The sequence below is a fragment of the Typopeltis vanoorti genome, chromosome 4, assembly GCF_054136105.1.
Source record: "Typopeltis vanoorti isolate ZY-2024b chromosome 4, IOZ_Tvanoo_1.0, whole genome shotgun sequence".
Classification (NCBI taxonomy): domain Eukaryota; kingdom Metazoa; phylum Arthropoda; class Arachnida; order Uropygi; family Thelyphonidae; genus Typopeltis; species Typopeltis vanoorti.
The window spans coordinates 114146326-114163398 of record NC_143552.1 but is presented as its reverse complement, the minus strand read 5'-3'; the positions used below and the strand labels follow the sequence as shown (position 1 = coordinate 114163398).

The following is a 17073-nucleotide window of genomic DNA, read 5'->3' as shown; positions in this document are numbered from 1 at the left end:
CAACTGGCATTGCATTATAAGGTTTGAGCAAATTACTGAGACACAGCCTACTTTACAAAATTGGTAATTTGCTACATCAGTCTTAGAGCTTTTGAACAATTTTTCCCTCTTTCCATCCCCTTAGGACTCATCCAGATCTGAGACTTAGATTAAACAATTTTGTCAAAGGCATGTATAATTCCCTAGCACCTTCATGTAAAACTTAAGCTGATATACTATCCAATCCCACACTTGTATTCTCATCAAGGTTCTGTAATAAGATATTTAATTCCTTTTCATTTACCTCAGTTCCCATATAGGTCTTGGCCCTCTCTCTCTTTACTGCAATATTTCCACCTGGATGATTATACTCTTGCAAAGTGTTCACTTAGTAATTCTACTATTTCAACTGATTCAGTTACCTCCCTATCACTGTCATAGTTCCAGCTATACTCTTCTGACTCTATATCAGTCTGCCATTACTTTTCTTAAACACTCCTTCACCACTTCCCATGCACTATCAGTATCCAGCCCTGGCAGTTTCACATGCCATGGCACTGATCCAAGCAGTCTTCTAAGCTTGGCATACTTACCAGTCCTGTAATTAATTAATTTCACATATACCCCCCCCCCTTAACTGAAAATTCCACACGTTTAGCCACTTCCCAGGTCAAGACCATATGATCACCCTCGCCAATTGGCAGCAAAGTGGTCTTATTGGTCATAGACAAATTCTCTGATGCAATTACTAGATCTAGCTCTCCCAAACTCCTAGTATATTCTATCATATGCTGTCTCAGGTAATTATTCCTTAGTAACTCCATAAATTCCATTTCCTTCCTTCCATGTGTCCTCTCCTCCTTCCAATCTATGTTCCTATAGTTGAAATCCCCCATAATTACCTTCCCTCCACTCATTGAGTCTATTTATTGATGCATACTATTCCCATTTTCTTGGAATATCCATTAACTTCGAAAGAAGTTTTCAGATGGTTTATTTCTGTAAGCAGTTCATTTGGATCATCAAGAAGAGAACAGGCTCTATGTCCCAAGGTGGAAATTATTCCAAGCTTATGAGGAGGGAAATGAGACTGACTGTGCAGATATCTTGATGATCCAAATGAACTGCTTACAGAAATAAACCATCTGTTCTAGTAAGTTTTATATCTAGAAAAGCTAAAACACCATTAACTTCTGGTTCGGATGTGAAGTTTATATTTTGATGAAAGTTGTTTAAATGATCCAGAAAGGAGTAAGTTTTCTGGGCTGTGCTCCCAAATTAGAAAAATGTCATCCATATAACGCAGCTAGATTTTGGGTTTCAGTGTCCCTGAGGAAATGGCTTTTTCCTCAAAATCTTCCAGAAAAACGTTGGCTAGCACCGGAGACAACAGGCTACCCATTGCCAAACCGCTGTTCTGTTTGTAGATCTTGTCTTCAAATAAGAAGTAGCCTGAATCCACACAATGCACAAGTATGGTGAAAATCTTTTTAGATAACTTGTTTTTTAAAAGACTAAGGACTTCCTGTGTTGGAATATTGGTGAATAATGAGACTATGTCGAAGCTTACCATTTTGTCTGCTTTGTTAAGTTGGATGTTCTTGATCTTCAAGACAAAATCAGCCGAGTTCTTGATATATGAAAAGGATTTTGAGGAGATATTTCACAGGAATCATCTTGGTGAAGGGACGTAATCAAGGAGGATGCGAGATATTTCAAGAGATTGTATGTAGGGTAGTCAATGCCTTCAACTATTGGTTTGAGAGGAGTGTTTTTTTTTTTTTTTTTGTGGATCTTCTGAAGGCCATATAAACGGGGAATAAGTGGATGAAGAGGGTGGAGTGGATATTCCTAGGTAATTCTGAGGTGGATTTGAGAAGATTATTTGTCTGGTTATGTAGTTCTCTCGTGGGGTCTCTTTAAAGTGCAGAGTAAGTATTACAATCTAATAATTCACAGATCTTGAGGTGATAATCGGTTCTATTCAGGATGACAGTGGCAGTCCCTTTGTCAAAATGATGCTATCTTTATTATTCCGCAGTTGATGAATAGCTTTTCTCTCTGCACGGGAGACGTCAGTGGGATGTCTACTGTTGTTGATTGCAAATATAGCTTTTATCCAGTAGGTTTTTATCTTGTGTTGGTAGATTGGAGGCAGCTTTTTCTATTTTCTCTTTTTCGTAAGAAAAAGTTCTTTAGGAATAGATCTAGGTGAAGGGACGAAATTATGCCCCTTGGAGAGTACATTTATTTCTGCTGGTGTAAGAATATGTGAAGATTTATTAACAACAACATTGTTAAGAGTGTGTGAAGCAATATTAGAGGATAAATGGTCTTGCATACATTTGAGGCAATCAAATTTCCTAATCAGTTTATATTTATTGATGTTTTGGATTCTAGCTGCAAAAAGTGCACTAATAGATTTAGTCTCATTCCAAGATATATTGTCTAACGAAGACTAGGCTGTTTTCTAGTGTACCTTTTTTCAAGAACAAAGAAGCTAAACTATGTTTGGTATCCATAATCCTTAAAAGTTGTAGATTGGCCTTGCGATAAATAATATGCGCCCTTTTTGTATGGATGGACTCTTTAAATTGTAAGAACTTAGGGATGATTGAATGGAACTTAAGAACACAAGTCTGTTTATGAAAAGTCCAATATTTTTAAGGGTCTTCTGGTACTCTTTTATGAGATTTGTTCTTAAAAAGATGTAAGTTCCATTCAATCATCCCTAAGTTCCGTCAATCGTCCCTTCACCTAGATCTATTCCTAAAGAACTTTTTCTTATGAAAATAGAAAAAGCTGCCTGTTGTTGATTGCAAATATAGCTTCTATCCCAAGTAGGTATATTTGCAATCAACAACAGTAGACCTCCCACTGACAACATCTCCCGTTCGGAGAGAAAAGCTATTCATCAACTGCAGAATAATTAAGATATCATCATTTTGCCATCTGACAAAGGGAATGCCACTGTCGTCCTGAATAGAACCAATTATTGTCTCAAGATCTGTGAATTATTAGATTGTAATACTTACTCTGCACTTCAAAGAAATCTCACGAGAGAACTACGTAACCGGACAAATAATCTTCTCAAATCCACCTCAGAATTACCTAGGAATATCCGCCTATCACTCCGCTCTCTTCATCCACTTATTCCCCATTTGGCCTTCCAAAGAGCCACAAAGAAAACACTCATCTCAGACCAATAGTTGAAGGCATTGACTCTCCTACATACAATCTCTCGAAATATCTCACTTCCTCCTTGAAACATCTCACAGGAAAATCCTTTTCGTATATCAAGGACTCGGCTGATTTTGTCTTGAAGATCAAGAACATCCAACTTAACAAAGCAGACAGAATGGTTAGCTTCAACATAGTCTCACTATTCACCAACGTTCCAACACAGGAAGTCCTTAGTCTTTTAAAAAACAAGTTATCTAAAAAGATTTTCACCTTACTTGTGCATTGTGTGGAGTCAGGCTACTTCTTATTTGAAGACAAGATCTACAAACAGAACAGCGGTTTGGCAATGGGTAGCCTGTTGTCTCCAGTGCTAGCCAACATTTTTCTGGAAGATTTTGAGGAAAAAGCCATTTCTGCAGCGAAATACCAAAATCTGGCTGCATTACATGGACAACATTTTCCTAATTTGGGAGCATGGCCCAGAAAACTTACAAAACCTTTCTGGATCTTTTAAACAACTTTCATCAAAATATAAACTTCACATCCAAACCAGAAGTTAATGGTGTTTTACCTTTGATAGATATAAAGCTTACTAGAACAATGGATGGTCTCGAGATTTCTATCTTTAGAAAGCCAACACACACCGATAGATACCTACATGCTTCGTCTCACCACTACACTACCCCCCCCCCTTAAAAAATTAGGAATTATTTCCACACTAGTTCATCAGATGAGATCCTTGTTGTCAGAAGAAGAGGAACTTCAACAAGAACTTAGTTACCTCAAAAGGACTTTCTTAAATAACGGTTACTCTCCTAAAAACATCTATAATCGTCTTAGTGTATGTGTAATCAACATAATAATGAAGATAACTCCAATCCAACAGCCTACATTCTCCTTACCATGTATAAGTTCTCTTTCTTTTAAAATGGCAAAAATCCTGAAGAAATTTAATGTTAAAACATATTTCTCAACCTTTCCAAACTCCGATTTGCCTAAGTCAACCTAAAGTAAAACACAACCTTCTTCAGTTCCCAGGAGTATACAAAATCATTTGCAGTTGCAGCAAACAATATTATGGCCAGACAGAAGTCCATTTCTTTCTCTCTCCGCCTAGAAGAACATCAAGGTGACATTTCTTATAACAGAGTCCGTGCCAGTGTCCTATCTAGCCATGTTTTATTCTCAGCCAATACCAATGTTGAAGGATGACAACATCAAATAGACTGTAACTTAACTTCAAACATCCATAAATGCTCCGATGAATTAGAAAAACGTATCTTGGAATCCAAAGAAATAGCTCTCGACCCTACCCATCTAAACAGCAATCTCAGTTACAGCCTATACGATTCACCTAGTGCTGTAATCCAGTTTCGCCGTACTCATATCATTCACACGCACAGTGCTTCACGAACAGATGTAATGCTCGGACTCAATTTCAAACACAACTACTACTTGTTCTAAACTCTGTGTTTGTCTAAAGTACAATATATTTTTAAGATGTTTTCTCCATGGTACTGTATTCACCTGACAAAGTCGGCATTTCCGATGAAACTAGTAGTGAAACCTTATTAAATCTCTTGTATTTTTTCTCGGTGTTTAAATCATTTAATAATTATAAACATATATATATATATTATTTTATTTAATTAAGTAATTATTTTTATTTTATTTTATATTTACTTCCTCTATTCTCAAAGTGAACAAACACTTTTTAGATCAGTTATAAATCTATCTAACTACATATGTTCTTGGAATGAAATTGAGGCATTAAACAAAGGCTTAAATATTACAATTTTACCTTAAACACTTTTCTAGAAGAAAAAAAAAATTATTGAAGCGCAAACCAACCTAGAAAATGACTCCAGCAAAGATATGTCTTTCAAAAAGATAAATATCATAAACAGTAAAATAATTCGAAAAACAAATCTCTCTACCAATGCCTTTCATAGACTATAAAAAATTATAGGCTATGAAATTATCATCAGTAAGGGAGATAAAGGTGATATTAGTTATAATTGACAAAACTGATTACTGTCATAAAATTCTAGACATCATCTATGATGCCACTACTTATAAAATATATAAGACTCTACTGCAAATGTTAAAACAAATTAAAAAAAAAAATTCTCCATCAATTCAAAGAAGAAGATTAAAAAAAAGGATATATATATATATATATATATATATATATATATATATATATATATATATATATATACACCATTAAAAAATTCACTTCTTATATTAACCATCTTCCCACTATTTTTGGGCAAGTAAAGATACATAAATCTGGCTATCCCATACACCCTGATTTAATCAGTCCCTTGATCAAAATTTATCTCAAAGTTGATTAAAACATTACTAAAAAAATTCAAAATTTATTATTCAAAATACTGCTGGATATATATAAAAAAAATATAAAAAAATAAGTATATAAGTATATATAAAATAAGTATATATATAAAAAAAAACTGCCACCATAATCACCAAACAATATTCTCTCTTCTTTTGATGTTATACATCTTTTAATGTGCCCAAAACTCTGGACATCATCCTCAAATCACTTACAAATGACCACAACCTCGTATACAAAATTATCCTCTTTTGATATTCTTTCATTAATTATTATCTTTATCATCATCATGGGTATCTCCATTGAGTTCATAGACTCGTTATGGAGACCAACACTAACTTTTATACACACAAAACTTATCATACCTCTCCTTAAACTCATTCATTGTCAGAGTTCACAACTAATTTTGACTATCCATTTCACTCACTTGCCATTGCCTGCCTAAAAAAAAAAAACATTAGTTTGAACACCTTTACTGACGACACTCTTACACAGCTTCCATGGGGGACCCTTGCTTTTCTGGACCACCTCAACAAGTTTCATCAGAAAATCAATTTCACATGTGAACTGGAATCCGACAACTGTCTTCACAAGTTCACACATTTGTTCTGTATCCTGAACATTTTCTTATGTTTATGGCTCAGTCAGGTTCAGTACTACGTCATCTCTGCCTTCTAAAGATATTCACTGAGATATGTCATTTTGATTCTTTTCTAATCAGTAGGAACTGAATTTAGCCTCAGATTGAAACATAGGGGGGTGATTCCATTACCAAATAAGCCTCTTGCTATTTTGGTTTATTGAAGGGTAGTGCTGTTTCAAGAAAAAATGTTTTTATATGAAGACTTGAATGTTATTAAAGGTGTAACCATGCATAAAAATTTTACGTGAGAATGATACAGAATAATTGTCTCAGAGTAGCACTAAAATTAACAACTCTTGTTAGAGAATGGTGAACACATCAGCATTTTGAGTATAATTTACATTTCGTAGAAATTTCATATAAGAAACAAATTTTATATTTTTACGAAATTATTATTATTTTTTTTTTTCATTAATTCTTCATAAGCACCTACTGTATAATTAGCTGCTTTCGCATGCTAAGCATTGTTCACTTTGAAACATTTTCCCAGTTTCTGTTGAGAGAGAGAGACCAATAAGCCACCAGGTGTTAGAAAGGTAAAGTTAGGGAGGACAAGCAAGATCCAATATATGAAATCTTTCCATTTTGGAAACAGATTACTAACAACCCTACTTCCAGTGTACCATACCTAGTACTTTACCATACCTACTATCTTTCTTTAGCTGTAAGATAATTTATATTGTCTAAAAAGCATATCACATTTTCATTTTTGTATTCTTTTATATGCAAAAGTGCTGTGTGAATTTCTTTGGGACTTCATGTTTATAAAAATAAATCATTGTATTATAAAATAAGCCTTACTGTATGTTAAGTATTGTAGTTCTGTAGATGTTATTACAATTTCTCAGCTTGTGTAATTATATTAGAGTAATTCTGTAGGTGTGAAATTATGTTGCCTTCATTATATTTTAATAAGTGTTTTAATTTATAGACTGAGAAGTCCATGATAGAACTGGAACTTGATCTAAACCAGCGTTATAGTGAATGGGCAATTATCCAAGAAGCAGGCAGTAAACTTATACCGCTTTTTGGTCCTGGATATTGTGGACTTGCAAATTTAGGAAATTCTTGTTATTTGAATTCTGTAATGCAGGTTGTATTTGCCATTCCTGACTTTTCAAATAGGTGAATATTTGTTTTTGAAATCGCCCATTAATTACAAAAAATACTTTATTTTATATGTTGAGTGTGTTCATATATAAGTTTTGATTCCAGTTATCCAGCCAAGCTGTTTTTCTTAATTAAATTTTTGTTTAGGATATGATGATTTCTTTTAATGATTTTTTTTTTTAAAGTTTGCAGTGTGTTTTTTCTTTTTAAACATTTTTTGTGCATCATTATAAATACAGGTTACCCTCATATAATGCAGTACTTATACAGTGTGGTCTACAAATCATAGTAACCCTTGTTCAACGCGGTACTTATACAACACGGTTTCGATATAACACTGTTTACAAATTGTTGTAACCCTTTATCTTTTCATATATTTTTCACTGCACGACTTAAAAATCAAATTTTATCTTCGTTAAATTTGCGTCTGCCAGCATCACGGATGTAGTTATAAGTAGCGAATTTATATTAGGGGAAATACCCTTTAGCACGCATGTACGTCAATTGTTTCCGTATAAAATGATTATTACTGAAAATTTATCTTCGTTTTCTGCCAGGAAAGCACGTTAAAAATCATAAGCATGTTAATCTGAAGCTGAGCACTTTATTTTCTCGTGAGTTACATACAGTGTGTAAAAAATTTACTTTTCTAGTAATGGCCACTTAGAGGGCTTTAGCAATATAGTTGAAAACGAAATTAGTGAATTAATTGATGATGAAACAGATTTAAATAATTTGAGGAACTGGTATGATGAATAGATGATGTCGAACCAAATGGCAGGGAAAGTTCTGCTGAAGATTCTGATTGTGATGAATCTGTGAATAAAGAAATTAGCAGAAGGATTGGACTTGGCAAGAAAGTAAGGAAGTTATTTTACAGATAATGATCCCTCAATGGGGCGCTCCATAAAATTCACGAGACAAGTGGATATTTGTTTAGCACCATATTATGAAGTTAATAAAAAATTGCAGCATAGTGGTAAGCAAGGTCTTATTACTGACTTCTTGATAACTAAACCAGCTGAAGTATGCAATGAGAATTATACAAATGATGTCCAAGAGATTTCAAGTGATGACAACATCCAGCCACTCATAAATAAAGAACATCTATGAATTTTGTTTGAAGACATGGTTTGAAGGTATTAATTAAGTGTTTGAAGGTTTGAAGACAGTAATGACTATTAAAATCTGCACTTTATTTTATTTTGCCTAAACATTTATGCATTATGTGCAATGAAATTTACGCACAATTTGTAATTTTCTAAGTTTATGCTATGTATTTGTTTCATAGTTTATGTTTTCTTAACTTACATGAATTACCTGAATTAAATAAAAATATTTTTTTGTTGGGTATGTTATTGTTGTTGTTTATATAATTAAAAAAAAAAAACGATTTTGGAACATAACCCTACTTTTTCTATGTGATCTGTCTGAGTCTTGCATAACACGATTTATATAATGCGCCATTTCGGTGGAACCTAACATCCACGTTATACGAGGGTCACCTATATTACATAAAATAGGAAGCTGTGTGTGTGTGTCTACACACAGGTACACCACCAGTTTTTTGGCAGTGGGTGGTGTGGCACCTCCACAAAAATTATCAGAGTACATTTTAAATTTCTGTGACCACCAACTAGTTTACTAGGTGCTGCCACAGGTGGCATGGCATGTGGTGCACACTTATTTAATTATTTACATCAGCAGTTGGTGGTGATCCCTTGATTTTGAGTGATCCTTAGCTTATTTTGCTTACATTTAACCATAGCTAGGGCTTCTAAGTAGGATCCAGTTCACAATCGTGTCGATATAAGATATCGTTCACAGGCCTCCTTTAATTTGCACTCATGCCAAGTTTTGGTATGATTAATGAACAGGTGCCTTTTCAGTCAATTCTATGTAGAGTATCTAGGGCATGAACACAGGCCTGATTTATCATAGTTATTAAATTTAATGTGTCGCTTATGTTTCTTTTTCTGGATAGAAATTGTGCACCCAGTTTCACTTATATAAGGCAGGTTACAGGTTTCCAAAGATCTCTTTTCAGAGGAGGAAAGAAATCTTTGGAGGAGTTGAATAAGTTCTTTAATTTTGTAGGAGGTTTAAAGGTGACATTGAAGGTTTATCTGATGGTATTCTTTTAATATATGAAATGGCTACAGCTTTATTGTAATTTATTTATCATGTAATTTATCTAATTTATTTTTATTATTAGGTGCAGTCTTGTGAAGAATTTTGTTGATAGTATTTTTGCTATAGCCATTTTTTAGGAAAGTATTGCTGATATCTTTAATTCATGCTAACAGCTTGCTTATTGGAGCAAATCTTTGAAGTCCTGTTTTTTGGTGTGTTAATGACACCTAGTTTTTGTGTTGGGCGGTGGTAATAGTTTGTGCATATATTGACCAATATGTTTAGGCTTATGGTAAACAGTGAAACATTGCTATCCAGAAATGAAAGTGTGTTCTGACTTTCAATTTCATTTGTGAATTGCACATGGTTTATTTGTTTGTTCAGATGGCTGAGGAAGGTGTCTAAGTCTGGCAGCCACATGAACAAACTTGGGACCAAAGCTGATGGTAATGCATAATGAGTCTTTCTGATCAGCTGGTACACAATCTTTTGTGCTTAGAGGAGAGGAGGGATCAACTAGTAGTTGTATGTGGAGAGCACTGTGAAGGCCACATTATGGCATGAAGATCAGGTGCTCTCTTTATGAATAACATGTCTATCTCATCTCACTTCTTTTTTCCCTGCTCTTTTAGTTACTATTGTTAGATCCTACTTCGTCTTAACCTATACCTTGGATCCGATATTTAGTTATTACGATGTTCTTAAACAATTGATAGGTTGCTAGTTGATTTCTAATCCAAATATAGAGAAAATTTATATTTATAGACTGCGCCACTCTATATCTGAATTAGTTCAAGAATTGAAGAAAAACCAACTCTCAACTATTTCTCCTTTATGTTGTTATTATGTTTACAGGCCGAGTTTATTTAACTTACTTATCTCTCCCGCTTTTGTTCGAATATTTTTATGGATGGTGCAGTAAAAGAGATTCAGGCAAAATACAACTTTAGATTAACAAAAACAAACATTTAATTTAGGATCACAAATTATACACTTAAGTTCAAATCACTAAATGAGATATTATAAACATTTTAGCTTTTCTGATAATACAGTCATATAATTTTAAGCAATGGTAAATCTGTTGTTCGAAACACAGCCTTCACAAAATTCAATTAAACACTTGGTAAAGCTCAAAGTCATAAAGTTCCTTGGCAACCACTTACACAAATATCTCACAGTTACTTAAGTTTCAAATACAATATAATGGCGGCAACACTTTTTCGCAAGTATACACTTTTAAATCCACACTTCAGCTAATCTCTGCAAAAATGTTTAGGGATATTTTAGGAAGAAACACACACATCTCTGCATAAAAATATCAGTGGTTGGAATATTCTTACCGGTAATCTTCCTTCTTCAGCTACTTATATACAAACACTTTTTATAACTTTATACACTTTAAAGAATTAACGGCACTCATTAGAACAAATCTTCCTAGTAATAACTGAATTAATTAACGGTCACAATTCACATGGTTAAATGTTCTTGCATGAAGTAAAACGCTTGTACTATCTTAGACATTACTTGACCAATTCAGTATTCTACTAATCACTCATGAACTAAGGTGACACACAATAATTCCTTAACTTGAAGTTTTCATGCACAGTTGCCTATTCCTCCAGCATTCCATTAATCTTTTAGGCACTATAATTCTTAACACAGCTATCGTTAAACTCAACCTTGTTGCCTCTAATTATTCTCTAGTTACTCCGTGCTATGCTTCAAGTTTCCATGTGTCCTTGAAAAGTTGGCCCTGAAATTAAATCTCAACTAAAGTACGGCTAGTCATTCAGTAGTCACTTAGCTATCTTCCGTTGCTTTATTTGTTATTTTGCAACTTACTAGCTAACTAACCCGCTCCATGACTAGCAGACTTTAATTAGCTACTTGAGTGACTCGCCAACTCGCTAATATCGCACTCTGATTCCCCGAATCAATCTCATTTTTTCTTTCCTTCCTCCGAATGCCGAATTAGAATATCCTCTCTTTTTTCAGCGTTCCTAGCTTATATATCCCTTCTTCCCGCCTAAATTGTTCTCGTGCTCTCTTTAACTAAAATCCTTTCCAGTAAACTTTCAACATTCTCCCTCATGCTCTGTTCCAAACTCGTGCAAGCTATCTAACATACATTTCCATGACAACAAAACAAAATATAATAAAATTGAGGCATTGCATGACGTTATACCTCTATAAACAGGAACAAATAAAGAATATTTACATTTCAATTAATATGCAGTTAAATGTTAAATACAAACTCCTATAATATTAACATAGCAATAAATAAAATAACTTAATAATATTTTAATACAGAGTTTTTTCTTTATTAGTACACATACTTGATTAAATAATTAAATATTAAATCAACTTATAGGTAGTTATATGAATATTAATTTATAAATAAGTGATTTACATTAAATAATATTTACAAACGTAGCCTTTGCCATTGTGGATTATGTTGGATTCAGAAGAGAGTATTAATAATTTAAATTTCTCTTCATTCAGAATCCAACACTATGGTAAAACAAACCTGTCACACCATTCACTCCAAACATCTCACAGAATTGACCAGAGAGGTATCAAGTCTTTTTTTTTTCTCCACCAGAGGTTAGGCTAGGGTAAATAATTAACCAACATTTAGATTTATCTTACTTTTGTCAGGACTGATCTTATGCAATATAAGATCAGTCCTGATCATATGAAAGCATACATATGTATGCTTTCCTGATGATCTCAATACAGAGATCCAAATGTTGAATGTTACTTTATTAATGATAAGTAAAGTAATTCTTCTAACACATGTGTTGTGTCCATAAATTCTTCACTATGAATTCCAGAGGAAAGGCTTGTGACAGCAAATGAAGGAAATCTTCAAGAGGAAAATTGGTATATAAGGATACTATATATTGAAGCTGACCATTAATGTCAGTGGTTTGAAGAGATGAGTTCTTCACTTCAATTAGGAAATCTGAAGAGTTTTTTGATGAATAATTGGAAGCTCCAGTTCAGGAGCTTAACATTTTACGAGGGACGTCCAGAAAGTAGTTCCGATGGGCTGTCAGAGAAACAAAAATATACTTACAAAAAAAACTTTATTGGAAATTAAAGTAGACATCTTTCACTACTTTTCTACATCATTTCCGCCATTGTTCAGGCACTTATCATAACGGGGCACCAAGAGTTGTAACCTTCATCGTAGAAGGTTGCCGCCTGTGACTCAAACCACGTATTGACTGCTTCTTTGACCTCATCGTTGTCGTCTTGAAACCGCCGGCCACCAAGGAAAGATTTCAGATGTTTGGACAGGTGAAAGTCGCTTGCTGCAAGGTCAGGACTATATGGAGGATGATGGAATTGTTCCCAACCGAAGGTGGCAAGAAGAAGTTGTGTTATGCTGGCCATGTGTGAGCGGGCATTATCATGAATCAAAACAATGCCCCTGGTAAGCATGGCAAGTCATTTATTCTGGATCGCATGATACAGTTTCTTAAGGGGTTTGGCAGTACATACTCATGTTGATTGTGGAGCCTTGACCCAAGAAGTCATCATCATCATCATCATCAAATTCTTGCCATGTACCCTCAAGGGGTGTACAGGATATGACAGTACTACATGAAAAAATTACATCATTACTAACTTCCTATCTACAATTTTCCTCCAAATCAGTCTGTTACTTGTCAAGACTCCAACATTATCAGATCTTATATTTCTATCGTCTAAGGCACTTTGTACAGCATCAATCCACCTGTATCTTGGTCTTCCTCTGGGTCGTTTTACTGCCAACCTGGCAGAGAACACTTGTTTTGCTAATCTTTCCTCTCCCATTCTATTTAAGTGACCATACCATCTGAGATTAGCTCTGCTAACGCATTCCTGGATGCTGACAATGTCAAGTTCTTTCCTAATATCCTCGTTTTTAATATGATATTGCCATTGATGCGATCTGTTCACACCTCTAATCTTTCTCAGAACTCTCATATCTGCGGTCTCTAGTCTTTGGTCAAGTGTTTTACTTCTGACCCAGCTCTCAGATCCATAAGTTAAAATTGGTTTGAACACTGTCTTGTATACAGCTAATTTAGTGTTCCGACTAATTTCTTTCTTATTCCATGTGAATTTATTCAATCGACTTCCCACGATACCAGCTTTGCTGATTCTGTTGTCTCTTTCTATATTTAGTTTACCATCTTCAGTAAAAATTGTGCCTAAGTAGCTGAAATGTTTTACTTGTTCCACAGGTTCTCCATTCACAACACAGTTGACATTTTCAATGATTCTGCCTATTTTCATTGTCTTTGTCTTTTTATTGCTGACCTTCATACCATATCTATTACAACAGCTATTCAATTTAGTCAGAGAATCTTGCAGACTTGTAGCAGATTTATTTAGAAGTATAACATCATCTGCATAAAGCAAAGAGCTGACATTAACATCTCCAATTTTGATATCAGGTTTAATACCACATTCCTTCATAATGTGATCCATATAGATAATGAATAACAGAGGGGATAATATACATCCTTGTCTCACACCAGATTTAACATTAAACCATCTTCCTGTACTTCCTTCAATTCTAACTGCTGACTCACAACTCAAATAAAGACTAAGTATTGCTTGATATAATGCCCCATTGACACCATATAACTGCAGCGTATTGAATAGCTTCTCTCTTGGCACCTTGTCATATGCCTTTTCCAAATCGACAAAACTTAAACACAGATCTTTGTTATATTCCCATGCTTTCTCGACTATTTGTCGTAAAGTGAAGATCTGATCCTGACAGCCTCTATTTGGCCTGAATCCAGCTTGTTCTTCACCAAGCTTTTCTTCCACAATTCTTCTCAACCGTTTCTCAAGTATACTTGCATAGATCTTGCCAGGAACACTCAGTAGGGAAATACCTCTGTAATTCTCACATTCAGTTTTATTTCCCTTTTTATATATGGGTACTATGAGAGCTCTACTCCAATCATCAGGAATTCGTCCCTCTGCCCAGGCTTTCTGAACTATGCAGTGCAGCTACTGTAAGACTCTTATACCACCATACTTCAGCATTTCTGGTCGAATATCATCTACTCCTGCTGCCTTTCCACATTTCAAGCCTTTGATGGCTTTTTCTACTTCAAGTATGGATATGTATTCCTGACTGCATGCCTGGTAAGTGTTTTTTATCACTGTGCTGTCATCTCTGCTTGTTTCATTTAGCAGTTTTTCAAAGTAATTACTCCATACTTCAAGGATATCTTTTTCTCCTGTTTTCATTTCACCTTTATCATCTCTAATTCCTTTTACAGCACTCTTTCCTCCATTCCTAAGCTTCTTCAACAACCTCCAGAATATTTTGCCACCTTCTTGATATTTATTTTCTATATTCTTGCCAAAGTCCTCCCATGACTTTTGTTTAGCTAGTTTTACACAGTGTTTAGCTTTCTTACATTTGTCTCTGTATTCTGTAAGAGTAAAAGCTGACTTATTTGCCAGGAACTTTTGACATGCTTTCTTCTTTTCCTTCACTGCCTCTTTAACTTCCTGTGTCCACCAGGGAGTTCTGATTTTTTTATCCTTGCACACAACCTCACCACATGCCTCTCTGGCAGAATCAATCAATGTTTCCTTCAGAGTTTGCCACTGAATCTCCAAGGTTTGATTCCTGTTCTCAAACTCTTTCATTTTCTTTTCAATAATATTTCTGTATTTTAGTCTACAGTTCACATCTGAGAGCTGCTCAACTTTTATTCGCTTTAAAACTTTCTTACATGTTATTCTTTTCAATATGAAATTCAATTTTATCCTGCTCAAGACTAAATAGTGATCACTTCCAATTTCAAATCCTCTGTACACTCTGGTGTCCTGCACCAGGGAGAAAACATCACTATCAACAATAACATAGTCAATGAGACTTTTCTTATTCCTAGCCTCTTCTCTCCATGTGAATTTGTGCACATTTTTATGTTGGAACATGGTGTTAGTAATAACCAGTCCATGTCCTGAGCAGAAATCCAACAGATATTTGCCATTATTATTAGCTTTGCTCTTTTCTCCAAATTTTCCCAAAATATTTTTGTATGTCTCACAATCATTTTCTACTCTGCTATTTAGATCCCCAACAAGGACCAACTTTTCCTTTTTCATTGTGTCAGTTTTTTACCATCCTCTTTGTGGTTACAGGCCAGTAAGTTGTTATGGAAGAAGTCGTATTTTTATGGTTAATGATGAGCACCACTGACTTGAGAGGCAGTGTGAATTGGGTGGCAAGAGATCTGAATTCTTCTGTTCTTCACCAATTTCTCCAAAACCTTAAAGGATGTCCCAAAACCTTGGGACATCCTTTATGCAGTGGGACTAATTTGTGCTTTTCCACTCCACTGGCACCTTCCCAGTACCAAGGCATAAATTAAAGCTTGAAGTCTAGCAGCAAAATTCCTTGTCTATCCCAAAACACAGTGCACATGATTTTCCGAGCGGAAACCATCGTCTTTAATTTTGTCTTGACTGGTGATGAGGTGTGCCTCCACACCATGGACTGTTGTTTAGATTCAGGGGTTGCATGCAACACCCAAGCCCCCCCCTCCCCCAGGTGACGTCTTCTCAGGAAAGCATCACCATCCTCATGGTAGCGTGTTAAGAATTTCAATGCACTGCCCAGCCAATTCACTTTGTATTATTCTGTAAGCCACTTCGGCACCCAGCTTGCACACAATTTCCAATAATTCAGTTTCTCCGACACAATTTCATGAAAACATGAAACTTCTGGAAATTGCAGCGAGAGTGACGTCATAGTGAATCCCCTGTTCTGTCAAATCTTCTCTTCAACTGAACGCACCAAATCATCAGTCACTAAAGATGGTTGCCTGCTCTGTTCATCATCGTACATACCTGTCCTTCCTTCATTAAAAAGTCTTACCCATCTTCGTACCATTGAATCACTCATTGCGTGTTCTCCATAAACCTCAATAATTTGCCTATGAACTTCAGCTGCTTTAACATTACTCGCATTCAAGAAACGGATAACTGACCTAATTTCACATGCAGCGGGCGATTCGATTTTCTTAGACATTATAAACACACACCAAAAAGCATATGCACTGCAAGAATGTCTGAAAATGGCACCAATGCCTTGCTATCAACAAACTCAGCACGCATGCTCACCATTGCAATCGCAGCACTGCAGTGAAAATATTTAAAAACAGAACTTACTTTCTGGACATCCCTCATAGATTTAAAAAAAAAAAAAAATTTTGCCTGACATTAAGTTGGATAATCTGTGCAGTCTGATGTGGCAAAGGGACATGTCTTCTCTGTATATTTTAGAACGACCATAAAGCAGACAGTGTGCGAGCAAAATAGATCTTTACTTTGTTTATAGTATCTGTGTCCATACGTATGACTTCATTAAATAATGAGTTTAGTTTTTTGGAGCTGGTTATTTGTGGAATTGTGGTTGGTTTCCTTAGATACTGCAGAGCTTTAATTTCTGCTGAAGAGATTGGAAGGTTGGCTTTGAGCAGTTTATAGAGAAGACCACCACATGAAATTTATTAGTCATTGCTTGAGTGGAGAGGTTAGATAAGTTTCATTCTGTGGTGTGGAATAAATCTGCATCATCATTAGTGTTCTGTCTCTTGACAGGTCCAATGGTATAACTCAGCAGATTCTCTTCCTCCAATTTCCT

At 35.1% G+C, this 17073-nt stretch overlaps 1 protein-coding gene across 2 annotated transcripts in view; it reads left to right on the top strand.

Annotated features, from left to right (window-relative positions):
• Usp5 (ubiquitin specific protease 5) overlaps positions 1–17073 on the top strand; it is a 362226-nt gene that overhangs the window by 124894 nt on the left and 220259 nt on the right. For both annotated transcript variants that reach the window (XM_090391427.1, XM_090391426.1), the window contains exon 8: positions 7093–7286. In XM_090391427.1, coding sequence (XP_090247553.1) covers positions 7093–7286 — 194 coding nt within the window. The remainder of the gene's footprint in view (positions 1–7092; positions 7287–17073) is intronic.